General features: G+C 60.2%; 3 protein-coding genes across 7 annotated transcripts; 2 read left to right on the forward strand and 1 right to left on the reverse strand.

Moving 5' to 3' along the window:
• The first annotated feature begins 1,086 nt into the window (after positions 1–1,086).
• RHBDF1 (rhomboid 5 homolog 1) lies at positions 1,087–18,095 on the forward strand. Of its 4 annotated transcripts, XM_036303143.1 has the most exons (18): positions 1,087–1,239; positions 11,299–11,639; positions 11,910–12,014; positions 12,585–12,798; positions 13,172–13,381; positions 13,484–13,606; positions 13,683–13,840; positions 14,231–14,488; positions 14,584–14,695; positions 14,797–14,871; positions 14,954–15,115; positions 15,920–16,020; positions 16,143–16,206; positions 16,572–16,666; positions 16,888–16,963; positions 17,034–17,134; positions 17,252–17,405; positions 17,536–18,095. In XM_036303143.1, exons 2-18 carry the CDS (start codon positions 11,323–11,325, stop codon positions 17,953–17,955), a joined length of 2,745 nt encoding a protein of 914 aa, XP_036159036.1. In that variant the 5' UTR covers positions 1,087–1,239; positions 11,299–11,322; the 3' UTR covers positions 17,956–18,095. The 4 variants fall into 4 exon arrangements, with proteins under 4 accessions (XP_036159036.1, XP_036159037.1, XP_036159039.1 ...); XM_036303144.1 differs by lacking the exon at positions 11,910–12,014; XM_036303146.1 differs by lacking the exon at positions 17,034–17,134 and having other exon boundaries at positions 17,536–17,678.
• Positions 18,096–18,877: 782 nt separating this feature from the next.
• On the reverse strand, positions 18,878–21,540 carry SNRNP25 (small nuclear ribonucleoprotein U11/U12 subunit 25). Of its 2 annotated transcripts, none has more exons than XM_036303165.1 (5): positions 21,283–21,540; positions 20,186–20,276; positions 19,863–19,968; positions 19,512–19,586; positions 18,878–19,247 (listed from the first exon to the last, which is right to left on the reverse strand). In XM_036303165.1, exons 1-5 carry the CDS (start codon positions 21,322–21,324, stop codon positions 19,190–19,192), a joined length of 372 nt encoding a protein of 123 aa, XP_036159058.1. In that variant the 5' UTR covers positions 21,325–21,540; the 3' UTR covers positions 18,878–19,189. The 2 variants fall into 2 exon arrangements, with proteins under 2 accessions (XP_036159058.1, XP_036159057.1); XM_036303164.1 differs by having other exon boundaries at positions 19,472–19,586; positions 21,283–21,460.
• A 125-nt stretch (positions 21,541–21,665) lies between these two features.
• POLR3K (RNA polymerase III subunit K) lies at positions 21,666–24,831 on the forward strand. The gene is made up of 3 exons (XM_036303163.1): positions 21,666–21,860; positions 22,482–22,569; positions 24,098–24,831. The coding sequence occupies exons 1-3, from the start codon at positions 21,750–21,752 to the stop codon at positions 24,223–24,225; spliced, it is 327 nt and encodes a 108-aa protein (XP_036159056.1). The 5' UTR covers positions 21,666–21,749; the 3' UTR covers positions 24,226–24,831.
• Positions 24,832–25,435: the final 604 nt, after the last annotated feature.

The following is a 25,435-nucleotide window of genomic DNA, read 5'->3' on the forward strand; positions in this document are numbered from 1 at the left end:
CCAGTTTTGTTTTCTCTGAGGAAAAGAGGGAGACCATTGTACCAACCATCCGGGGGAGTCCGCACCCCTCCACCACTCACAGCTCCCGCTTACACCCGGCCATTGGCACCCCTCCCCCATTGCCTGGTCTTTGGGTGACTAGGAGGCACAGACTCCTTCAATGTCAGGAGAGAGGAATGCTGGGAAATTCCCACCAGCAGACTTAGCCTGGGAGCCCACTCAGAGGGTGCAGGGATGAGCCCACCAGGGCGGCTGGTGAGCTCTGAAAGGGAAGGGCACAGAGTGGACGCCAGACACGGTGCCGCTGCCTCTGCTGGGAGGGTTTTCGGCGCAGGCCAGGCCGGCCGGGAGAGCCTGTTGGGAGAGCAGGTTTTCCGGGTGGGGAGCACCTCGGCCTGGGGAAGGGGTGCTGCTCTGCTCCTGCCTGCAGTGAGTGTGGGTGTGCATGGGTGTGTAAACACAGGAATGGAATTGTCTGATGTGGCATGTGCACACGTGTAAATGTCAGAGTGGGCATGACAGTGTATGTTGTGTGCAGGAGTAGGTGTGTGTATGCGAGTGTGTAAACAGGTGTGTGTGGATGAATGAATAGGCGAGCATGGCTGTGTAAGTGCATGAATACATGAGCGGGGGTGTGTGAGTGTGAACGTGTGCAGAGCCAGTGTGAGCGCTCACGTGGGCCTGGGGGAGTGTAGGTAAGGGATTGTCAGTGTGTGCCTTGGGGGCGGTTCCTGGTTGGTTTATAGGACATCCAGGGACACTGGTCCCCCCTCCCCCCCCTTCTCGAGCACAGGTCTAGGCAGGATAGGGTCAGCGGTCACTCTGGAGTGAGGGGGAGGCTGAGAAGCCGAGGTCTGTGGTTGACCATCAGGCTCCATCTAGCTGGGCCACCAGGTCCTGTCTCCATAGCTGCGGCGCCCACGACCCCCGGCCACAGGTGCACCCGCAGCCCGACACCGGGAGAGCAGAGCTCAGTCGCCTTCCCGGAGGAGGTGGCTCGGCCCGGGCCGGGCGGGCCGTGCGCATTCCTGAGCCCTGAGTCAGTGAGGCCGCCCCCTTCGGCCGGCCCGCCCCCGGCGCGCACGCCCCTCGCTCCCTGGCATTCCCGGCGGGCGGGCCGGCCGGACGGGCGGGCGGGCGCGCGGGCGGGGACTCGGCGCGGGAGCCCTCCCGGCCGGCGGTGGCAGCCCCTCCCCGAGGCTCTCAGGACCCCCAGGACCCCGGGTGCCGGCGGCGGCGGTGAGTGAGCGCGCCGGGGAGGCGCCGGGCGCCCGGGCCGGGCGGGTTCCGGGGCTGCATCCGCTGCGCGCCGGCCGGTGCTCGGCACGCTGCGGCCGGAGCCGCTCGAAGCGGCCGGAGCCCGGTCGCTTTCGGGGTGCAGATCGGGCCCGGGTCCGGGGTTCGGGCCAGTGCCCACCCGAGGCGCCCGAACTTTCCTTCCCGGAGTTCCCTGAGCCGCCCGCGGAGGCGGCCCAGCCCTGGATTCCAAGCCCGGCGCACGCAAAAATAGCCCGTGGCCGGATTAGCACGTCCCAGCGGGCTGACCAGGCCGGACAGCGCGGCTCCAGCCCCCGCCCAACAGCTGAGGGTCCCGGGAGCGGGAGGGCTCCGAGTCGGGCTGGTCTCCAGGCTCCTCTGAGCTGTACCCTCCCCCCTTACGTTCTCCTTCCCGGCCACCACCGGTGGGTGGTGTCTCCCAAGCTGAAACTCCAGCGCAGAGGGTGGAACTTCTTGGGATCATCCCCGCCCCAGCTGTGCTCCCCGGGGATGGGAATCGCAGAAGCTGTGGAGCGAGGGAAGGTGGGGACTGGCCCCCGTCTCCCCCATCAGTAAACACGGAAACTGCAGGGCTATGGCAGCTGCTCCCAAAGACACCCCTACCGGTGCTCCGCGGCCAAGAGGAGTAGCCAGGGCTGAGCCGGAGGCCACTGCACGGTGCCTTGAAGCAGGCCTTCTCTTGGCTGGGGACTTGGGGAGATGGAGGGACCCCAGCTCCTAAGGGCAGGGGGTGGGGGCTGGCTGTCGGACCTGCTGGGGACATGTCTGTGGGGAATGGGCAGGGGGCCCCCAGCCATGCCTGTCCAAGGCCCAGATGCCTTGACCAGAGTTCCTTATGTGTGCACAGCTCCGGGCTGTGTGCATGTGTGTGTGTCTGGGTGGGCGGGGCCTGGGTCAGGAGGCCCTCTAGCTCTGTGCTAGGAAAGGCCCCCATTCCCCCCCTCCCCCCCCATCTTGGGACTTCCTGGCAGAGAAGATTCAGGATGAAACTGGCTTTTCAGGTTTGGCTCAGCTATAGGCTGGGCTCCTTCCACCCCATGGAACTAGCCTCGGCCCCCTACCCCCACCCAGAGATGGAGAGGAAGCCGGGGAGCCCAGCGGCTGGCTGGGGCCCAAGAGGTTCCTGAGGCTGAGCCCCCGCCACCAGGAATTGTTCTGGGCAATCCGGGTCCTTTTCCCGGAGAACCCGACAGGGGCCGATAGGGGGTTACACGAGTCAAGTGGCCCCAGATTGGAGGTGTCAGGCCCCAGGCCCCTTCCCAGTGCCTTTAAGCAGCTCCAGGGGCTGATGGGCCACCCACTGCTCAGACGGGCTGACCAGGGCCAGCAGCACTGGACCCTCACTCCTCGCCCCGCCTTAGTGTGCTGGCCAGACAAGCTTCCATCCTGGGGAGCATGCATTCCAGGGGCACCCTTGGTTCGGAGGGAATCACCCAGGGCTCCCTGCCTTTTGGGGCCCTCTTAGGGTCTTCTCAGCTCCAACTGCTGCTCAGGGTACCCCCTCCTGCCACCCCGTTGCTGCTCTCCCCGGATGTGAGGGGCTCCTCCGTACCAGCTCCGGTTTCCCCACTCTGGTGCCTGTAACAGGATCAACTTTCTGTCCGAGGATCGGATTCCTCGGCTCCTGCCTGCTTTCTGGGTTGGGTGTGTTTGCGGGCGACTTCCTCCTCCCTGAACTAAGATGCTCTGGGTTGCAGAAGGTGGAGTGAGGGCCCAGGGGGGCCTGACAGCCCTGCACACCCTGAGGAATCCTGAGGCCGGCCCCTTACCTGGGGGTGTGGCCAGGGCCAGCGAGGCAGGCACACAGCTCCCGGGGTGGCAGGGCCCACGGCTTTAAACCCCCTTTGAGGCTGCCGGAGCCCTGGGCACCAGCACTGGGCAGTGACTGGCCTCTCTGAGCCTCAGTGTCCTCATCTGTAAGATGGACACAGGTGACCTCCCAAGGCCTGTGATAACTCAGTTGGTTGGTCAAGGATCTTTGGTCTGAAGCAGGTGTGTCAGGATAGTGCTGACTGAAGCCATTTCTGCTCTGATAACAGACTTCAGGGACTCGGTTTCCCCTCGTGGGGCCTCTCCAGCACTGTCCAGCAGCCGTGTGTGCTGGGAGGGTGTTGCTAAGCCCTGACGGTGTCTGGGCACCAGGGAGTACTGTGTGCTCAGTCAGGGGCACTGCTGGGGGCTCTTCCTGGTGACCAGACGTGTTGCTGGGATCTGGACCTCTTCCCTGCAGTTTGAGGGGCTGATGTCACTCAACTCCTGAGATCCAGTTAGACCCCAGATTGTCACGCCCGGAATCTGCTATAGCTGTGTCCCTGCCCCGACCCCCTTGCTGACGGCGGCATGCGGGGGTGGGACCTTTGACCCCTCTGAGCCTCAGTGCTCCCCAGCCCCGGGTGATATCTGCTTCCGTCAGACCCAGCGGGGTTAGAAGCTTGATCCTGGCATTGGTAACCCCTGGGCCATAGGTGCCTGCTGGGCCTTGGACAGGACCTCCCCCCCGGGGCTAGTGCTCCCTTTCCTCCCTGTTACCACCTCCCAGGTCAGGTCCTGCCCCTGCAGGGCCCCCTACAGCAGGAAGACTCTTGTTCCGTTGTTGGCCCTCCGCATGCCCCTCTGGGGTGACAGAAGGGGCGGGTGACATGGGCAGGCAGGGTTTGACGTGTCCTCCTTCTGACGGGATGAGGGCACCATGCAGGCTATTGGCCAGGTCTCAGGCCTACCTGCTCCCCCCTGAACCTCATTTCTTCCAAGAAAGGTAGAGGGGTAACTGGGAGGGTTGGTCCTGGCCCATATCCTTCCCAATAGGGGAAGCTCAGACAGGTGACCCCCACTTTGCCTCACAGTAGCACGTGGTGGAGAAGGACTGGACTCCAGGCTGCCCGACAGCTGTGATCCCCGCTCCCCAGGGAGAGCTGGGTCGGGGTCAAACAGAAGACGGGGTCAGAGATCAGGGCTCCCGTGGGGCGGTTGGAGGAGCTGGCTTCTCCGCTTCTCCTGGGACTGTGCTCAGGTGAGCTGGGGACACGTTGGGGCAAGTGTCCCGGGGTGGGGCCATTGCTCCAGCTGACCTCAGTGGTGGGCGGTTCCCTGGGGCCGGGCAGGACAGGGAGCCCAGGCTTGGCAGGTCTGGTCCCGGGGCCGGGCCATCCACTTGGCCTTCAGCGCCCTCTGCCAGCATCGTCCTGCGAGCGTGCGGGGAAGGCCCCAGTGCAGTGGTGGCTGCTGCTCACACCTAAGGAGCCAGCTTCACATCCGCTGTGGCCGCCGGCCAGGCCTGAGCAGGCCAGAACCTCTCCCAGTCTCCTCCTGCCTCTTGGCCACAACCTTCCCAAATGGCATCTCTGAAGGGTTCTGTCCCGGGTTCCCCCAGTGGCTCCTGCTCATGGCCAGGCTCTGGGCCCTCTGATCCCTGGGCTCTCCCCTTGCTCAGGTTTCACCCCCGGAGCTGGAGCCGGAGCCGGAGCCGGAGCCGGAGCCGGCAGGCATGGCCAGCCTTTCTGCTCCTTGAGCAGGTCCTCTGTGCTCAAGCGCTGTGGGCCCTGCCGCCCTGCACTGGCTCCTGCTCCCTGGCTCCTCCTGCTCCCTGCACGGTGCCAGCCCAAAGGATCCCTAGTCAGCCCCACAGCAGGAACCTGGGTTGGTGGGACCCGCCCCTGCACCCCACCCGCCCTCTGCCCGGATGGCTGCAGCAGCTCCCACCCCTCTCGCTGCCGCTTAAAGCAGCCCCCGAGGTCGTGTGACTCTGTGGGGCCCTGTCCCTCAGCCTCATCTCTTGCCCACCCTCGTCCTGGGCTGTTCGAAGTGCCTCGGGTGCAGCGCCCTGAGGTGCAGTGTGGTTTTGTGCCCCCACCCCTGCTGGGTTGGGTCCCCACCGTTGGCACTTGCTTTGTCAGCAATCCTTGCTTCACTTCCAGATGCCCCTTTGGGTGTCTCCTGCTGGGCTGGGCCGGGTGGGCAGCCATGGATGTTGCCAGAGTGACTCAGATGCTGTGTGACCCAGGCAGGCCGGCCGCCCCTGGACTGTGGTTTCTCCCTGCACCGAGGGGTCAGTGCAGCGGAGATGCTGTTGGGATTTCCACCATGAGGGGCCGTCTGGGAACAAGAGCCCACTGTACGCCTGGGGGAGGCTGGACACTGAGCCACTGTCTCCTCTGGGCGGGCGCTGTGCCCTCCCCGTCCAGACTCTTTGTCCGCCTGGGCCTGCCCCTCCCCCACACCCTTGGGCCCTAGCGTGGAGCCCCCCTGTGAATCCCACCCGCTTGAGGCCCAGATGGGAACTGAGCACACAGGGGTGGGGTAGGCTGGGCGTCCTGGAGCTGCGTGGGTTACAGAGCTCCTCCTGCCTCTGCCCCCCATACAGGAGGGACTTGAGGGAGGCGAGGGACACCGGGAGGTCTGGGAGCTGGTGCCTCCATCAGGAGTGGCTCTTGTGTTCCTGGACGGACTGTGGGCCTGTGCCGCGCTCTGTGCTCGCTCCCCACCCTCTTCCCACCTCTTTGCTTGTGCTGTTCTGCCCCGACCTGGGCATGCGGTCCCCTCCTCCTCCCAGACCCCATGGAAGGGTCATCTTCATGAAGCCCCCGTCACCCTGACCATGGGGATCGGCCCTGCTAGCTTGTGCTCCAGAGTGCCCCGTGCCCCCGGCACTGTGGCCGGCAGTGAGGGGACACACACAGGTGACGAACTCCCCAGCCGTCCGGTGGGGCAGCCTGACCAGCTGTGGGCCCGGAACGTGTTGGAGGCTTGGAGGCATGTGCAAGGCAGGGCCCTAGGATGGGAGGGAGCCAGGTGACAGGAGAGGCCATGGGGCAGTGGGAGCCATGGAAAGTCATGGATGTGTGCGGTGGGGTGAGCCAGTCACCAAGCTGGCAGAGATTCCTTGTTCTGCTGAGCGGAGAACCAGCTGACCACCAGGAGTGCCAGGCCTGCTGGGGAGGCACGGAGAGGCCAGCTCCCCAGCACCCGGCCTGTAGATTCCCAGCAGCGGTCCCAGGTGCCGCTCTTGGCACCATTCCTCTCTGGACCTCACAATGGCTCCACAGAGGTATTGGCCCGCTTTCCAGGAGAGACCACCGAGGCACATGGTGGTGGGTGGCAGGGACAGACTGAGGGCAGCACAGCTGCCCCCTCTGAAATGCTCAGGGGGCCCCCATCCTGCTTGGTCCCTCCCCACAAGGCCCCGCAGGGTCCAGCATAGTCTCTGGGGTCACATCACCTGGATGCCTGTGTGGCAGGCGTGGCCTGACCTGGCTCCAAGGGCACATGGGGATGCTGTCGCCGCCCCGCAGGTTCCGGAAGCCCCTATCAGATAAGGCCTGTCTGATCACCGTCTGTGTGATGTTGCCTGAAATCCCACCGCCAGTGCCTGGGAGCCAGAGCTGCCCTTCCCAGTCACTTCCTTACTAACAGGGGGGTCTTACAATCTACATGGTCTGTGAAGGGCGGGCTGGTGGGTGCTGACCATGTCGGGGGACAGCAGGTCTGGGCTGGGTTTGTGGTGTGAGTTGGGCGAGTGCCGATCTCCTGGTTCAGTTCCCAGAGACCCGTTCTCAGGACGCCTTCATGTTGGACACCCCCCCGCCACACACACACCTGCCTCCGACCCCCTGCAAGGACCCATCCGTCTGACCCCACATTGTGGGGATCAGCGTAGGCAGGGTGCCCAGAAGGGATTCCCAGTGATGTGCAAACACATGCTTCAGCCCTTGCTCTGAATCACATGGGTGAGGGCAGAGGACAGGGGCTTGGCTCTGAGGGGCTACATGAATGGAAAGACCCCTAGGTCTGTGGTCGGCAAACTGCGGCTCTCGAGCCACATGCGGCTCTTTGGCCCCTTGAGTGTGGCTCTTCCTAAGCCTTAGGAGTACCCTAATTAAGTTAATAACAATGTACCTACCTATATTAAAAAATTTGGCTCTCAAAAGAAATTTCAATCGTTGTACTGTTGATATTTGGCTCTGTTGACTAATGAGTTTGCCGACCACTGCCCTAGGTGCATAGTCAGCTCAGAGAAGAGGCTGGACCGTATGGGAGGGGTAAGAGCCAGGAGAAGGCACCTTGGAGGACTCCTTCCCACCAAGCCGGTTCCTGGCTGGTGTAGCATAAGTGGGAGCTGTGAGCGGTGCCCGGGGACTGTCCCTAACTGGTATAGGGCCAGCCGGAGTATGAGTGGTGAGTAGTGTCACTATAGGGGTAATGGGATCTGTGAGCTGAGTCCTGGTCCTGGCCCTGGTCAGTGTAGAGGCAGTAGGAACTGTGAATAGTATTCTGGGCTCAGCCCTGTTTGGTATAAAGCCAATAGGAGCTGCCAGCCACATCCTGGCCCGGCCCCAGTCGATATAGGGCCAGGAGGAGCTGTGAGCAGTGTCCAGGCTGTTTTTGGTCTGTGTAGTGGCAGCTGTGAGAACTGTCCTGGGCCTGTCCCTGGTCTGGGGCAGGAGGAGCTCTGCTCGCATCCTGCCTCCCTGTGCAGTGTAAGCGAGCGCTTTCCTGGTTGTTCTAGAGCCAGAGTTGCTCTGAGCACAGTCCTGGCCCTTCTCTGTCTAAGTCCAGTAGGGGATGTGAGCAGCATCCCAGACCTGTCCCCAGTGATGCTACCCTGAATATGTGCCTTTGGGCAAATCAAGCCTCTTTAGGCCTCAGTTTCCTTATTTCTAAGGTATGGGCGGGGCTTTCTCTATATTTACTGCAAGCAGTGGCAAGGGAGGCTCACATGTGGAAGCTGTTTCTAGGGGTGTTGGTGGGTGGGTTACAGACCTGTCGGGGTCTGAAGCTCTTTGAGGAATTTTGAGGTCTCCTTCCTGAGTTTTGCTCGGCCTCTCCCCTGGTGCCCATGTCCCCCATTGTGCTCAGGGAGCCCTCTCAATCTTGGATACCCTGTTTTCAGATCCCGTGTGGTCCTTTGGGGAGGAGGGTTCAGATCTGTGCTGAAAGTGACGTTTTGTAAAGGGGGGAAATAGGGTGCCAGGTGGGCCACGGTCCCATGACCTTTGCCTCTCGGTTACATGGCCGGGCAGAGGCGGCCCACATCCAACCCTGGCCTCTCTGCTCGGGGTCCTGGGCCTTACCCTGCGCCTAAGCGAAAGGTTTGGGGGTGGGTCTCATACTTAGGTTTGATGCTGGACAAGCAGCCCTCCCATGGCTGAGCTTTCTTTGCTGGTATTTATGGGCGCATGGCACCCCCTGGTGGTCATGGCAGCGCCTGCGCCCAGGTGGTTTTCAGGAGGTTCCTGTAGTGGTAACAGCTCTCAGACTCTGGGAAGCCACGTGGCCACTCCTCTGTGACCTGGAGCCTTCGCAGACCCCACCTGTGAGCCTTTCTCTCTGGAGCCGATGGCATGGTGGTTAGAGGGTGAGGTCTCAGATTTGCCCTGTGTATGGATGGGTGAGCTCCTCAGCCTGGCAGTGTCCTCACACTCACTCAGATCTCTGCTCTGGCGGTTCCCTGTGCCAGGAACAACCCCCTCCTTCTGCCCCTGCCCCCCTCCAAGCCTTGCTAACTTGATAACCTCCTTCAAGCCTTTGTTCAGATGTCACTTCACAAGGAGGCATCACTGCGCTCAGCAACTGTAATGTGCTGATTTTGTCCCTGTCATACTTTGCACCCTTAAACAAAATATCTACTTATAGATTCACTAGAGGCCTGGTGCACGGATTTGTGTACTGGTGGGGTCTCTCAGCCTGGCCTGCAGGGATCAGGCCGAAACCAGCTCTCCGACATCCCCCGAGGGGTCCTGGATTGCGAGAGGGTGGTTCTTGGGTGACGCACCCCGGAATCCGGCTCCCTCCTCTCCGGTTCCGGCTGCATAATCCGATAACCATAGTTGCCAAGTCATTGTAGCTCGGCAGCTCCTGGGTTGAGTGTCTGCCCCCTGGTGGTCAATGTGTGTCATAGCTACCAGTAGGCCCATTTGGGCTTTTATATATATATATATAGACTAGAGGCCCGGTGCACAAAAATTTGTGCACTCGGGGGGGGAAGGGGGGGTCCCTCAGCCCGGCCTGTGCCCTCTCGCAGTCTGGGACTCCTCGGGAGATAACGCCCTGCTGGCTTAGGCCTGCTCCCGGGTGGCAGAGGGCAGGCCCAATCCCTAGGTGCAGCCCCTGGTCAGGCTCAGAGCAGAGCCGATTGGGGAGTTGGGGCGCCGCCCCCTGTCATGCACAGAGCAGGGCGGATTGGGAGGTTGCGATGCCACCCTCAGTCACGCTCAGGGTAGGGCCGATTGGGGGGTTGGGGCACCGCCCCCTGTCACACTCAAGGCAGGGTCGATGGGGAGGTTGCGGCGCCAACCCCTGTCATGCACAGAGCAGGGCCAATCAGGGGGTTGGGGCGCTGCCTCCTGTCACGCACAGAGCAGGGCCCATCAGGGGGTTGAGGAGCTCCCCCCTGTCACTCACAGAGTAGGGCCGATAGGGGAGTTGGGGCACCGCCCCCTGTCACACACAGAGCAGGGCGGATCAGGGGGTTGGGGTGCCACACCCTGTCACACACAGAGAAGGACCGATCAGGGGGTTGGGGCGCCGCCACTGTCACACTCAGGGCAGGGCCGATGGAGGTTATGGCTCTACCCCATCACACACAGAGCAGGGTCCGTGGGGGGGGGCGGGATTGGGGCGCTGCACTCTATCACCCACAGAGCAGGGCCGATCAGGGGGTTGGGGCGCCACCACTCTCACACTCAGGGCAGGGCCAATGGGGAGGTTATGGCTCTACCCTGTCACACACAGAGCAGGGCCCGTGGTGGGGGGTTGGGGCACCGCACCCTGTCACACACAGAGCCGCAGGGCGATCAGGGGGTTGGGGAGCTCCCCCATATCAGGCACAGAGCAGGGCTGATCAGGAGGCTGGGGCGCCTTCCCCTGTCACGAACAGAGCAGGGCAGATAGGGAGGTTGTGGCCCCACCCCCGTCACACACAGAGCCGCAGGGCGATCAGGGGGTTTGGGCGCTGCTCCCTGTCACGCTGATCCCGGTGCCGGGAGACGTCTCGGCTCCGTTGATCCCGGTGCTGGGAGGCATATTACCGTTTTACTATATAGGGTAGAGGCCTGGTGCATGGGTGGGGCTGGCTGGTTTGCCCTGAAGGGTGTCCTGGATCAGGGTGGGGGTCCCCACTGGGGGCCTGGCCAGCCTGGATGAGGGGATGATGGCTGTTTGCAGCTGGTCACACACCCTTCAGTGTGGGGGTCCCCACTGGGGTGCCTGGCCAGTCTGGGTGAGCGGCTGAGGGCTGTTTTCAGGCTGGCGGGTGACTGAAGCTCCCAATTGCTCCTTTTTTTCTTTTCTTTTTTTATTCTGGGCCAGCTTTAGCTCTGGCTCCAGCTCTGAGGCCTCTGCTGCTGAAAGCAGGTATCTGGTTTGTTTGGGTTCTATAATCGAAACAATGTATAACTCCAGCTCTGAGATCCCAGCTGGCTGAAAGCAGGTTTCTGGGGTTTTGTTTAGCTTCTTTATTTGTTACAATGTTTCAAACTGCAAGCTCAGAGGCTGGCAAGGCAGGCGGGGAATGTTGGAGTCCTCCATCACTGAAGCAAGCAAGCTCATGTTAGTTTCAAGCTGCCTGGCTGCCGGCCGCCATCTTGGCTGGCAGTTAATTTGCATATCGCCCTGATTAGCCAATGGGAAGGATAGCGGTTGTACGCCAATTACCAGGTTTCTCTTTTATTAGATAGGATTGTTTATCTGGACTGTAAGCTCCAGGAAGGCTGGGATTTTGTCTGTTTTTGGTTTCTTCTTTTCTCCACTAATGTGTCCCAAGCACTTAGGAGTGGATCATAGTAGGTGCTCCAGTATTTGTCACATGAGTTTATGTTGTCTGAGGACCTGGTACCTGCACAGCAATGTCTGTCAGGATGACCGAGACGGGGACTGACTGCGTACGGCAGTGCTGAGCACACAGGACATCAGCAGCCGGATCGTGACCACCCTGTTGGGGTTATCACTGCTTCTCCGTTCACCTGGGTCTGGGCCCAAGGAACCTTCAGACACCTCTCACCTCCCACCCTTCTCTGCCACCCCCAGGCCCGCCTTGCTGCACGCGGAACCATGAGCGAGGCCCGCAGGGACAGCACGAGCAGCCTGCAGCGCAAGAAGCCCCCCTGGCTGAAGCTGGACATTCCAGCTGTGGTGCCCCCGGCGGCGGAGGACCCCAGCTTCCCGCAGGCAGGCCCTGGCCAGCATGGGCTGTGGGTCCCTCCTGCCCAGCCCCCTCACCATGACCCCGTCACCCAGCCCCTGAGACGCCAGGCTTTCTTGCGGAGTGTGAGCATGCCGGCTGAGACAGCTTACGTCCCTTCCCCTTACCATGAGCCCCGCCGGCCGGTGCTGCATCGCCAGACATCGATCACACAGACCATCCGCAGGTACTGCGCCTTGCCCTGGCTGCTCCAGGGGTGAGGGCTGGGGCCGGGGGGACAGAGGCAGGCACACAGGGTCCTCTTTAGGTGCCGAGGCTGGGAATGGGGCAGGGTCTCTCCTGTCTCAGCTTTCTCCTGGGTCTTGTTCCCCATGTCACCCTCCCTCCTCCTGCTCTGGGGACCGACTCCTCTCACCTTACCACCCTTCTCTGCTCCCCCAGCACTTGCTCTCTCCTTCTCTGTCTCCCCCACCTCAATGCTCTGGTCCCTGAACAGCCGACAGGTGCGCTTTGGGCGTGTCCACACTCTGCCCCTCTTGGGTTCCCCTGCTGCCCGCAGGGCCCTCCCACAGCGCCGGTCTCTCTCGCGGTCCCTGCTCAGGTACCTGCAGGTGTGAGTGTGTTAGCATCAGCTGGCTGGCGTGTGCATGGCTTGGGACCGCTTGGGAGCTGCCAGCATGGTTTGCATTCCCTGGGGCTCCTGACAGCAGGTGTTGGCAGGCAGTGTTTTGCTTGCATGTCCAAGGGCTGTGGGCAGCCTGCCTGGGCTTGCATTACCCATTTCTTGAGTTCTGTGGTGTCAAAGGTCAAACTGCTGCCCAGGGCTAAGCTCTCTCTGGATGAGCTAAGGGCTGAGCTCTGAGCACCATCTCTGGATTCAGTGTCTCCCCACTAAGCCCCCTCTGAGGGATGGGGTGTGAGCCTGGGTAAAATACTCACCTGGACAGGCCTATTCTCTGCGGTTCTAGTGGGAATTGGGAGTTGGCTAATTGTTTAGGGGGTGGCCAGCGCTGAACCCACTCATCCTCTTAACTGAACCCAGCCCACTGGACCCCAGATCCTGGAGTGACTGGAGGCTTGGGGTAGAGATGCTACCCAGGAGGAGGACTCTGGGGCCCCCGCTGGGAGGGGAGAGGGCTGGCGCCCCCTTGTTGAGCCCCTCCCACGGCAGGGGCACCGCCGACTGGTTCGGAGTGAGCAAGGACAGTGACAGCACCCAGAAGTGGCAGCGCAAGAGCATCCGCCACTGCAGCCAGCGCTATGGGAAGCTGAAGCCCCAGGTCATCCGGGAGCTGGACCTGCCCAGCCAGGACAACGTGTCGCTCACCAGCACGGAGACGCCCCCTCCGCTGTACGTCGGGCCATGCCAGCTGGGCATGCAAAAGGTATGCCCGCCCCTGTGGCCCCCCAAAGGCCTCTCTCTCTGCTCCCCTGGGCTGGGGCTGGGGACATAGCCAACCTGAGCGGAGGAGGTTCCTTGGAGCTCATGGTCTGGTGGTCCCCTAGAGACACCTAAGATACCTTCTGGGAAGGGGGGTCGGGGGTGCACCATGGGGCCAGCTCTGGATGGGAGAGCATCCCAGGGTGAACAGCAGCGTAAAGGCACTGCAAATGGGGAGAGGGACTCCTCTGGGTGCAGTAGGGTGGGGGTGGTACCCTAGCTGTCCAGGTGCCCACTGTGTCCTCCACAGGGTGGGGAAGGAGCTTCTGGGGTGACGACCTAGCCCCCCGACTCCTGCGTCTCCTCCCCTCCACCAGATCATAGACCCCCTGGCCCGGGGCCGGGCCTTCCGCATGGCGGATGACACCGCCGACGGCCTGAGCACCCCGCACACGCCCGTCACTCCCGGTGCCGCCTCCCTCTGCTCCTTCTCCAGCTCCCGCTCGGGCTTCAACCGGCTTCCGCGGAGGCGCAAGCGTGAGTCTGTGGCCAAGATGAGCTTCCGCGCGGCCGCAGCGCTGGTGAAGGTGGGTGCAGGGGCTGGGATTGGCGGGGGAAGGGGGGCTGACCCCGGTGCAGGGGTGCAGGCCACACGCTCACCCCCTGGCCGCTCACCCCCTGGCCGGCAGGGTCGCTCGGTGAGGGACGGCACCTTGCGCCGGGCGCAGCGCCGAAGCTTCACCCCCGCCAGCTTCCTGGAGGAGGACACGGCGGACTTCCCCGATGAGCTGGACACCTCCTTCTTCGCCCGGGTAAGAGACGGGCTGTCAGCCGAGGCCTCCGCCATCCTCCGTCTGTGCCTCACGCTGACCACTCGTGTTTGCTCAGGAAGGTGTCCTCCACGAGGAGCTGTCCACATACCCAGACGAGGTGTTCGAGTCCCCGTCAGAGGCAGCGCTCAAGGACTGGGAGAAGGCCCCGGACCAGGCGGACCTCACGGGCGGGGCCCTGGACCGCTCGGAGCTGGAGCGCAGCCACCTGATGCTGTGAGTGGCGGCGGTGCGGGAGCAGAGGGGGTGCGGCGGTCAGGAGCAGCTGGGACCCCAGGGCAGTACTGCCTGGGGAGCCGAGGGAAGGGGTCTCCTTGGCTGCTGTGGCGGGGACCCAGGGCGGGGCGCCATTCGAGTCTCAGCTGCCCACCGTGGAACAGGAGCGCAGTCCAGAGCCCTCAGCTGGTCGGAAGGCGGCGGGGAGGCCAGGGGACCGCTCAGGTCTGGTCCCCGCTCCCTGCCTCCCGGAGGGGCTCAGGATGGCTCTTCACTGGCGGGGGGTGGGGGGGTGGGGGGGTGCGCAGGGTCTCACCTCTACCTGGGAGCACACGGAGCTGGAGCAGGACCTGGCCGGGGGGTGGGAGCTGACGGTGCCCCTCGCCGCAGGCCCCTGGAGCGCGGCTGGCGGAAGCAGAAGGAGGGCGGCCCCGTGGCCCCGCAGCCCAAGGTGCGGCTGCGCCAGGAGGTGGTGAGCACGGCGGGGCAGCGGCGGGGCCAGCGGATCGCGATGCCGGTGCGCAGGTTCTTCGCCAGGGAGAAGCGGCCGTACGGGCTGGGCATGGTGGGCCGCCTCACCAACCGCACCTACCGCAAGCGCATCGACAGCTACGTCAAGCGCCAGATCGAGGACATGGATGATCACAGGTGGGGCCGGGGGTGGGACTGAGGGCCGGCCAGGCTCCGGGTGGGGCTGGGGGCCCAGGTTGGAGCCACCGCCTCTGCTGATGCTTCTGCCGCAGGCCCTTCTTCACCTACTGGCTCACCTTCGTGCACTCGCTCGTCACCATCCTCGCCGTCTGCATCTACGGCATCGCACCCGTGGGCTTCTCGCAGCACGAGACGGTGGACTCGGTGAGCCCCGCGTGCTTCCTGGGCCGAGACCAGTGAAGTCTGGGCTCTGGGAGGAAAGGGCCGGAGGGGGCGGCCTTTGACCTCTCGCCCCAACTTCCCAGGTGCTGCGGAACCGAGGGGTCTATGAGAATGTCAAGTATGTGCAGCAGGAGAACTTCTGGATCGGGCCCAGCTCGGTGAGGGTGGGGCCGGCAGGGCGACGGGTGAGGACCCCGCGCGGGCGGGGCTGGGCCTCAGCTGCGCATCCCGCTCCCGCAGGAGGCCCTCATTCACCTGGGCGCCAAGTTCTCGCCCTGCATGCGCCAGGACCCGCAGGTGGATAGTTTCATCCGCGCCGCGCGGGAGCGGGAGAAGCACTCGGCCTGCTGCGTGCGCAATGACCGGTCCGGCTGCGTGCAGACCTCGGAGGAGGAGTGCTCGGTGCGTGCCCCTGCCCGCGGCCAGCCCCTGTCTGCGCCCCTGGGATGGGGTTATGCTGTGACTTCAGATGGAGCCGGGTATCCCTTATCCTAGGTCTTGGCACATGGCACCACCCTCTGTGCCAGGTCCCTCACGTCACATTCATCACTGTTCATCCCCAATTCCTCCTCCTCATCCTGTAGACCCGTGGTCGGCAAACTGCGGCTGCGAGCCACATGCGGCTCTTTGGCCCCTTGAGTGTGGCTCTTCCTAAGCCTTAGGTGTACCCTAATTAAGTTAATAACAATGTACCTACCTATATAGTTTAAGTTTAAAAAATTTGGCTCTCAAAAGAAATTTCAATCCTTGTACTGTTGATATTTGACTCGGTTGACTAATGAGTTTGCCGACCACTGCTGTAGACAACCACTGTGAGGTCTCTGATCTGGGTGTGCTTTCTGTGTGTCTTGTTTTGGGGCATGTCTTAAGTTTCCATAAGCGGTATTGCCTTATTTTTTCCACTAAACAATTACACAAAAAGAGATTCATTCAAGTTTTTATTACATCATTTTATGAGGAGGTACCGAAGTGTATGCCAGTCCCTGGTTTTGGACACTGGTTGTTTTTAGTTTTCTGCGAATAGGAATCATGCTCTTGAGCTGACAGTAGACACTCCCACTTGCACACACATTTCCGGAATGTGCATTTGTAGATTTTGGGTTGTGGGCTCAGGGGGATCCCAGTGGTTTTGCTTTTGCCTCCTGCCTTCTGGAAGCCGTGTTGCGGGAGGGGTGGGCTCTGACCGGACTGACCCTCTTCCCACAGTCCACGCTGGCAGTGTGGGTGAAGTGGCCTTCCCATCCCAGCGCCCCCGACCTCGCCGGCCACAAGAGGCAGTTTGGTTCTGTCTGTCACCAGGACCCCAGGTCAGTCCTGCTGGCCCCGCTCTTGCCTCCCTGGGAAGTGGGGGCGAGGGTGTGGCCGCTCCCCTTGTGGAGGTGGGCGGGAGGGCACAGCGCGGATCTGACCGCACACTGGGCTCATGCAGGGTGTGTGACGAGCCCTCCTCCGAGGACCCCCATGAGTGGCCAGATGACATCACCAAGTGGCCGGTGAGCCGGGATATTGTTGGCTTTGGGGGCCACCCTTGTTATGTGGGGGAGAAATCCACACTCTCATTTGGATTCCAAGAGGCCCCACCATGGGAGCCCCCGTTTTCAGATGCAGTGCCCCTGGCCCGTGCCTGGCCTGCCCCTCCACCACCTGCTTCTCTGAGCAGGTCGTCAGAGCAGAACCAGGGAGAGACTCGGGAGGCCAGATGCCATTATTTCAATGTGACAGACGGGAAAGCTGAGGCTCAGTCAGGGCCTGCTTTCTCCTGTGGGAGCCTGCCCATCTTGGCCCCAACCCCCAAGCACGGTGTTGGGGCACAGGGTTGGAGGCGGCCCCAACCCAACTCGTCCCCTTTGTGATCCAGATCTGCACCAAAAGCAGCGCCGGGAACCACACCAACCACCCCCACATGGACTGTGCCATCACGGGCCGGCCCTGCTGCATCGGCACCAAGGGCAGGTGGGTGTGCCTGGGCCCGAGCACTGCTCTGGGGCCCTGGCTTCTCCAAGTCCTGGAATAAGGCGAGATACGCAGGGGTGGGGGTGAGAAAGGCTCTGGGCTTACCCAGGGCCGACAGATGGGCGCGTGGGCTGCAGCCTAGGCCTGGGTGGTGCAGCCAGGTGCCTGTGCCCCGGGCCCCAGCCCCTCGGCCACTTCCCAAGCCGGGCTTGCCCTTGCAGGTGTGAGATCACCTCCCGGGAGTACTGCGACTTCATGAGGGGCTACTTCCACGAGGAGGCCACGCTCTGCTCTCAGGTAGGCCTCCGGGGTGTGTGCGTCCCCTCGCCCCCAGCCACGGAGCGCGCTGACAGGCCACTCTGCGCAGGTGCACTGCATGGATGACGTGTGCGGGCTCCTGCCCTTCCTCAACCCCGAGGTGCCTGACCAGTTCTACCGCCTGTGGCTGTCCCTCTTCTTGCACGCTGGGCAAGTGACACCAGACGGGCCGAGGAGGGCTGGGCGGCCTCAGGGACCCCAGGAGTGGCTGGCCAGGGGATGGTGGAGGGGAGGCCTTCCCGGCTGAGTGTCCCCCTCCCCCCACAGCATCCTGCACTGCCTGGTGTCTGTCTGCTTCCAGATGACGGTCCTGCGGGACCTGGAGAAGCTAGCAGGCTGGCACCGCATAGCCATCATCTACCTGTTGAGTGGCATCACTGGTAACCTGGCCAGTGCCATTTTCCTGCCATACCGGGCAGAGGTAAGGCCGCCCCAGGGACCCAGCCTAGGAGTGTCTCCATTTGGCTCCTCAGTCCTGCTATGCTCTGGGCCATGAGAGGCGGGGTGGCTGTGGGCCCAGGGGTCCTGCTCAGCACCCCCACTGCCCCCAGGTGGGCCCGGCCGGCTCGCAGTTTGGCATCCTGGCCTGCCTCTTCGTGGAGCTCTTCCAGAGCTGGCAGATCCTGGCCCGGCCCTGGCGCGCCTTCTTCAAGCTGCTGGCGGTGGTACTCTTCCTCTTCACCTTTGGGCTGCTGCCCTGGATCGACAACTTCGCCCACATCTCGGGCTTCATCAGCGGCCTCTTCCTCTCCTTTGCCTTCCTGCCCTACATCAGCTTCGGCAGGTTCGACCTGTACCGGAAGCGCTGCCAGATCATCGTCTTCCAGGTGGTCTTCCTGGGCCTCCTGGCCGGCTTGGTGGTCCTCTTCTACTTCTACCCCGTCCGCTGCGAGTGGTGCGAGTTCCTCACCTGCATCCCCTTCACCGACAAGTTCTGTGAGAAGTATGAGCTGGACGCCCAGCTCCACTGAGCGGGTGGGGGCGCTGGGGCCACGGGCCTCCAGCAGGCTGGAGCCAGGCACTGCCCACCGAGCCTCACGCCACGGGCTGTCAGCAGGCCCTGGGGGCGTCCTGCCCGTTTCCTGGACACAGACCTCCTGTGCCTCGTTCACTGCTGTTGAACCTCTCGTACTTCTGGGCATTTATTACACTCGTTCCTGTGATTACCTTCTAGTCTCCTGACGACCACCTCGTGTGGCCAATAAACGGACTGGGAGCGTTTTAGCTGCCACTAACTCGACCAGAGCTGCCGCCTCCTTTCTGACAGGGTGTCTCAGACTCCTCCCCCAGGGAAGTCCGTAAGCCAGGCGGACTCACCTTGCTCCCTTAAGACCCATGGAGGAGCGGTCACGTTTCCCCACACACACAAGGGCCCCAGCTCCAATTTCAGCCCCAGGCTACCTCCCCTTCCAGGAGCCGGGAGGGCCTGAGGTGGATGAACCCCGCGGGCTGAGGCCGGGAGGCCGGCCATGGCTGTGCTCTCGCACACAGGCTCCCGTTTCTCCACAAGCAGAAGCCAGCTGCTCTGCTGTTATTTTCTTGCTATAGAGCTCAGAGTCACAGGGTCGTGTGGCATCTTAGACTCAGGCCATTCTCTGCCCCTTGCCCCCCCCCCCCCCCCCCCCACGATGGGGCTGCGCCAGGCCCTCATGTCCCGGTACTGTGGCTTTTTGACTTTTCAAACTAGAAAGCAAAGAGATTTATTCCGTACAGAGGGCCAGGCCCACAGCCTGTGGGATCGGCTGTGAAATTAGGGTGTTTGGGCCCAGAAGGGGTCAAACCTGGGTCTTTTTTTTTTTTTTTTTAATATATTTTATTGATTTTTTACAGAGAGGAAGGGAGAGGGATAGAGAGTTAGAAACATCGATGAGGGAGAAACACCGATCAGCTGCCTCCTGCACACCTCCTACTGGGGATGTGCCCGCAGCCAAGGTACATGCCCTTGACTGGAATCGAACCTGGGACCCTTCAGTCCTCAGGCCGACGCTCTATCCACTGAGCCAAACCAGCTAGGGCAAACCTGGGTCTTGACACTGCCTCACCCAGTCCCACTCCCGAGGCCCAGGGCTCACACCGGCAGTGCCAGCTGTGCCCAGCTGGGCGAGTCCATCCCAGCACTCTCCTGTGAAGAGGGGACAGTGCCCGAGGCGTCCTCCCGCTGGGGAGGAGCTTGGCCACCGGCACAGAGTGTCTCTGTTTGGAGGGTCATTTCTGCCTCAGTTTTTTGATGAAGGACACCTCATCCCGATTCCGGATACCATAGCTGGAAGAGAAGGAGAAGTGTCCAGTATCTAACTACAGAGGGCTCTGTCTGACTCCTCACCTGGGGCTTGTGAGAAACCAGGCAAGAGCAGGTGGGACGAGTGTGGGGTCCAGGAAGGCAAGCGGGGCAGTGCCACCCTCCCACAGGCCCCTACCGGGCCAGCAGGCAGCCTTCCCCTCCATGCACACTCTTCCTCCCTCTTCCTGGCTCGGTGGGACCCTGACCTGCCAGGCCCTGCAGCTCAAGGAAGCGGCCTGAACTTACTCCCGGAGCTTTTTCCTGTCATCTGTGAGCTTCTCTCCCGCAGAGGTTAGATGGTACGTCCTCCACACATAGGACCTGCGCGAGAGGGATTCAGGGAAACCGTGAGCAGGGGGAGCTGAGTGGCTGGGACGTGCTAGTAGAAGCTGCGTGAGAAGGGCTCTCGGTGCGTCGCCCAGCCCCTCGGCACAGAGCACCAGCCGTGTCTGGAGGACTGCGACAGGAGCTAGCTCTCTGCTCCAGTCAGTACTTGTAGCAGAGACCAGGTGATTAAGAAGCACGAGTCCAGCGCTGCTCCTGCGGAGCCCCACACCACCCCCAGGGAGGGCTGCAAGGAGCCGCGGCTGCACCTACCAGCTGATGTGCTGGATGCCGCCCTCGCGCTCCTGCCGGAGCTGCACGTATCGCTGGATGGCCTTCTTCAGGTCCAGGACCGTGGCGTTCTGCACCACAACCACAGCTGCAACAGGGGGCACCGTGAGAGCAGATCCCGCAGCCACGGCCACGGCCACGGCCACAGGTGGTGGGAGGGGAACCCAGAAGCCCTGTCCAGCCTTGTTTCTGACTGCGGCTCAGGTCCAGGCGGATGGGCTTGTGGATGGCCGCTCGGTATCCCGCTGACCAGCCCCTGTGGAGGCTCAGCCTGCCTGGCCGGAAGGGAGGAGGGCAGCACTTACGCATGACTTCTCCATCCATCTTGCACACGCGGACTGTCATTGCTTGGCCATATTCCAGGGCTATTTGGGAATTGACCTCTTCCAAAGTGACCTGGAAAAGACCCAGGGTGGAGGTGAGTGCCTGGCTCCCTAACACCCCAAACAAGGAATATGCTGCGAGTGTCCAGAACGTGGTGCCATATTTTAGGAAGGACAAGAATGGGGAGTCTTGCTTACATATTAGGACAGCGGTTCTCAACCTGTGGATCACAACCCCTTCGGGGGTCGAACGACCCTTTCACAGGGGTCGCCTAAGACCATCGGAAAACACATATATAATTACATATTGTTTTTGTGATTAATCACTATGCTTTATGTTCCATTTGTAACAATGAAATTGGGGGTCACCACAACATGAGGAACTGTATTAAAGGGTCACGGCATTAGGAAGGTTGAGAACCACTATATTAGGGCTTCCCAGTTTCTTAGCACCTTGAGCTCATGTTTCATCCACATTTCCTATTTAAAGTCCAAAGTGGATGGAAGCTTGGAAGAAAGGAACATAGACACAGGCAAGAACAAACAGCCCTGGATCCTCTCACCCAGGGGCTGGGTAGGAGGAGCACTGTGCTTGTCATTCATTCCGAGCCCCGATCACCCATCAGGACCCAGACCAGGGCCTCGGGACAAGGTTTGGCAGGCGTGCAATAACAAACGCTGTAATACAATCTTTAAGAAAACAGAAATTAAACTCCATGATGGACAAAATAACATTGAAGTGTGAGATGGGAAAAACCAGTAATACTGACATAGTCTTTATTATTTTGCTTGCCACAGGCTTTTTTACACCAACTTGAGTTATAAACATACTGTATTAAAATGTCATGTGTCCCCGAAAAAAAAAAAAAAGAAAAGGCATGTATCCTGGCTGCTGGAGGGGTCTCGAGCCTTTTAAATCTCGAGCGAGAGCCTCGCTCGCCCCACCCGCGGCCCGGCCCGGCCCAGATTAGGACCCCCGTTTACACCCAGAGGTGCCTTACGAGGCCTCTGGGTCGCAGCCCCACCAGCCCCGGGACCTGTCCACGCCCCTCGCACAGCCCCGCAGGGGACGCGCGCACCTGGATGGGCAGGTCGCAGAGCAGCGGGTCCTGCACCACCATGGCGAGACCCTCCTGGAACACGTCCACCGCCTCGGAGTGCGGCAGCGCCTCCTCTTCGTCCTCATCGTCCTCACGCGCCTCGGGCCGTGCCGCCGCCGCCTCCGCCTCCGCCTGCGCCTCCTCCAGGGCGGCTCGCTGCCCCACGCGCCCCGGGCCGCACCACAGCTCCGCGGGAGCCAGGCTGGGCGCGCACAACCGGAAGCACAGCACGCACTTCCGCAGTGGGCGTGTGGGGGCGGGGCTTCCGCGAGAGCCAATAAGTGCGAGGCCTTCCGCAGAGCTCGCTGGGAGCGCGAAGCCGGCGTGCCTATTGGTGGGCTGAGGGGTGGCGGCACGAGCCAATGAGAGCTGGAGGCGGGCCTAGTGTCGGCGCCTGAGCAACCGCGAGGGCCGCGGGACCTGCGGGAGCCTGCGGGGCGGCAGTCATGCTGCTCTTCTGCCCCGGCTGCGGGAACGGGCTCATCGTGGAGGAGGGACAGCGCTGCCACCGTTTCGCCTGCAACACCTGCCCCTACGTGCACAACATCACCCGCAAGGTGGGTCCCGGAGCCCGGGGGGGCCCGCGCGTCTCCCGCAGGCCTCCCGCGGCGCTCCCCGCCCGCCGTCCCGGGCCCGCCTCCACCCGCCCGTCTGTCACCCGCGTCCCGTCGTCTCTGCCTTGGAGTCCCCCTAGAATCCGGCCCTAGAATCGGTCCCTCCCCAGTGCCATCACCCTGGTTATCGCCGTTCCCTCCCCCGGGGCTCCGTGCTCGCAGGTGCCCCTTTCGCTGTGGTCACAGCGGCGGCCAGAGCGGCCGTGCTACCGCCCGTGTCGGATGAGCCGGTCCCGCGTCCAGCACCCTCGGCAGGCAGTCCCCGCGCAGAGGGAAGCTGGCACCGAGCCTCGCTTCTCTGAGTCCGCGCCCTGAGGTGCTGCTTGGCCCCAGCAGCACCCCAGCCTCTTGGCGGCCCTCCCGTCCCGCGGCCCCGGATGCCAACAGGTCTTCACATTCCAAGGCAGTGCTGCTCCCCGGCAGCGAGAACGTGGTTTTCATTCAGCAGCTCTCCAGGCTGTGGCAGGAGGGGCGGCTGGGGAGGGAGGCCCTCGCGGGCAGGGGTGGGAGCTGGGTGTGATGGCCCGGATCTGTATGTTCACTGACGTGCACCGTTGTCTGTAGGTGACCAATCGCAAGTATCCGAAGCTGAAAGAAGTGGATGACGTGCTGGGTGGGGCGGCCGCCTGGGAGAACGTGGACTCCACTGCAGGTGAGAGGGGAGCTTGGGCATTGCTGAGCTGTGCACAGCCCGAGCTGCTGGCTGCTGCTGCATGTCAGAACCTGTGACCGCTTCTGTGAGGGGGGCTTCTAAAAAGAGAAAGTGCGTTTCTTTTCTTTTTTTTTTAATAACTTACTTGTTGCACAGATAATACTGGCACAGGCCTCAGAGCCACACAGACCTGAGTTAGAGACTCGGGGTGACTTCTTCCTGTTTGACCGCCCTGGGTCCCTTGACCTCTCTGGGGCTAATTTATACTCATAAATTGTAAGAGCACAAAGCGGATTATGCAGTGTTTGGCACGTCACGGGCACTGAACATGTGGTAGCTATGATAGCAACAATGGCAGGAGCAATAGAAATCAGTCTAAGGGGAAAAAGAATCCTCTTTTTGTTCTAATGCAGAGTTTTACAAGTTAATACCAGAGAGCATTAAACTACAGTCTCAGTAAAATGAATGTTTATTTCAAGTATTGGTTTATTTCTGATAGAGGTTTATTTCTGACCAAAGAAGGACAGAGAGCCCTATACACAGCCAGTATTGATAGGAGGAAGAGCTAAGTCATGATTAGTACTCTCTTTCCCCTATAGACGAACATCCAAATCTGCTATGTTAAAAATTTAGCAATGGTAGAATTTGTCATTAAAGAATGGATTATGGCCCTAGCTGGTTTGGCTCAGTGGATAGAGCCTCAGCCTGTGGAATGAAGGGTCCTGGGTTCGATTCCGGTCAAGGGCACATGCCCGGGTTGTGGGCTCAATCCCCAGTGGGGGGTTTGCAGGAGGCAGCCAATCAATGATTCTCTCTCATCATTGATGTTTCTATCTCTCTCTCTCTCTCCCTCTCCCTTCCTCTCTGAAATCAATAAAAATATATTTTTTTAAAAAAGAATGAATTATGTATCAAATGTTCAAAATGGTGGTGTGAGAGTGTTTGGAGGTGTTTTCACCAAGAGCGGGGTGGTTTCTCAAAGTGGGATCACTGTGAAGGTAAATACGTGCCTCGGTGCCCTCTGAGAAGGTGTGGACTGCGCGGTGAGGTCTCGGTAAGAACAGCTGGGATACTAACTGCCAAAACGGATCCCCAAACACAAGAGGAGGTGGGTTGGCCATCCATGGGGTTTTCTCTGGGGGATGAGAGGGCTTGTCTGCTGCCCAGGTGATGGGTGTGCACCTGGAATGGAGGAGGCGGAATCTGCAGGCGTGGACCCTGTCATTCACACAACAGCCATAAGTCACCTTTTGTGTTTTGTTTCCAACCAGCCTCCAGCCAGATTTGAGAGGAAAAGTGGGACCCAGAGAGGGGAGGAGGGGTGTTTTCAAACTCCTGGATTCCCCCAGTGTGAGAGCATATTGGAATGGACGAGACCACTGTTTGTGCCTTATATCAGGGCACAAGGGGCACCAGATAAGCCAGGAAGGTCTTTGCTGTCGTTCGTCTTTACACCTACGTCTAACAGGTATGTTGGTCACAAGCATTTTTTTAATGTGGGTCCCTTGTTTGTTTTTCTTGTTTCTAGAGCCGTGTCCCAAATGTGAGCATCCGCGGGCCTATTTCATGCAGCTTCAGACGCGCTCTGCAGACGAGCCCATGACCACCTTCTACAAGTGCTGCAATGCGCAGTGTGGACACCGCTGGAGGGACTAGGGCCAGGCTGGCCCAGCTGCGAGGTGTCCGTTTACCTATTCCTCAGAGCGGGTTTCCAGCTGGGAGCGAGCACTGGTGTCCTGAGGGCCTTTGCTGGTGTCCGGAAATGGGTAGCCCATCTGCTGTTGTTGGCCTGGGTGTCCGGAAATGGGTAGCCCATCTGCTATTGTTGGCCTGGGTGTCCGGAAATGGGTAGCCCATCTGCCAGTCGGTGGATGAACTCATTAATGTCCAGGGAGATTTTGCATGTGGGGAAGATTATCCACAACTGATTATACTCTGTTTAAGGTCCTGTTCATTCATCTTTCACATTTATTGGGCAATTGACATTCTTTTACCATCAACCAACACTCTTAAATATTTATATTGTTTGCATAACTAATAAAGTAAAACTGATTTAGTACATTAGTTGTTCCTAAATATTTAACTGTTAAGTGCAAACTTAATTTAATCAAAATTTATTCTGAATATTTAATTAAAATGAAAAGTTTAATATTGCCTTCTCAGTGTTTTAAATGACTTAAGAAGTAGATGTCAAACCACAAATCATGATTCCAAACTTAACTATTATACTTAGGACTAAACCGGTTACAAAATTTCTAATAATGTGGATTTAAATTTTTTATTTCTATTCTTCTTATCATTACACTAAATGTATTAGGTACTATGTTTTTATACTTCATGTTTTCTTCTTCCACTCCGGAAAGAAAAAGGACGCTTTAAACTAGCTTGGGGCAGCCCTGGCCGGTATAGCGCAGGTGGTTGGGCGTCATCCTGTGCACCGAAAGGTTGGTGGCTAGATCTCCCGTAGGGGGCCTGCAGGAGGCAGCCGATCAATGATTCTCTCATCATTGATGTTTCTATCCCTCTCTCCCTCTCCCTTCTGCTCTGAAATCAATAAAAATATATTTAAAAAAAGAGAAAATAATGGATACCATTTTTGTTTAATTGGGGTTCAAAGTTAGTAGTGTTCCTTGTCATCAAAATTTAATGCAAATGTAATGCCAATGCTAGTTAAGTACGTGGATTCATGGTTGACATTCAGTACTGATGAGAGATCAAATATTTCCCTCAAAATACTTGCTGATGATTAATACAGTGAAAAACCATAGTCTTTAAGCACTTTATGTTTTTACAGGCTTTGTAAATTTGCCCCCCTTTTTCATGCTTCATGTATATTTTTTACCACCGTCAATGATAACACATATTA

The sequence above is a fragment of the Myotis myotis genome, unplaced genomic scaffold, assembly GCF_014108235.1.
Source record: "Myotis myotis isolate mMyoMyo1 unplaced genomic scaffold, mMyoMyo1.p scaffold_m19_p_35, whole genome shotgun sequence".
Lineage (NCBI taxonomy): Eukaryota > Metazoa > Chordata > Mammalia > Chiroptera > Vespertilionidae > Myotis > Myotis myotis.

Bases quoted from the DNA above. Each gene is read 5' to 3' on its own strand.
- RHBDF1 (XM_036303143.1), top strand. From the start codon at position 11,323: ATGAGCGAGGCCCGCAGGGACAGCACGAGCAGCCTGCAGCGCAAGAAG. The intron at 11,640-11,909 runs GTACTGCGCCTT...GTCCCTGAACAG, and splicing joins ATCACACAGACCATCCGCAG to CCGACAGGTGCGCTTTGGGC. The intron at 14,489-14,583 runs GTGGGGCCGGGG...CTTCTGCCGCAG, and splicing joins GAGGACATGGATGATCACAG to GCCCTTCTTCACCTACTGGC.
- SNRNP25 (XM_036303165.1), bottom strand. From the start codon at position 21,324: ATGGTGGTGCAGGACCCGCTGCTCTGCGACCTGCCCATCCAG. The intron at 20,277-21,282 runs GTGCGCGCGTCC...GGTCTTTTCCAG, and splicing joins TCTGCGACCTGCCCATCCAG to GTCACTTTGGAAGAGGTCAA. The intron at 19,587-19,862 runs GTAGGTGCAGCC...CCTCTCGCGCAG, and splicing joins GGCATCCAGCACATCAGCTG to GTCCTATGTGTGGAGGACGT.
- POLR3K (XM_036303163.1), top strand. From the start codon at position 21,750: ATGCTGCTCTTCTGCCCCGGCTGCGGGAACGGGCTCATCGTGGAGGAG. The intron at 21,861-22,481 runs GTGGGTCCCGGA...CGTTGTCTGTAG, and splicing joins TGCACAACATCACCCGCAAG to GTGACCAATCGCAAGTATCC. The intron at 22,570-24,097 runs GTGAGAGGGGAG...TCTTGTTTCTAG, and splicing joins GAACGTGGACTCCACTGCAG to AGCCGTGTCCCAAATGTGAG.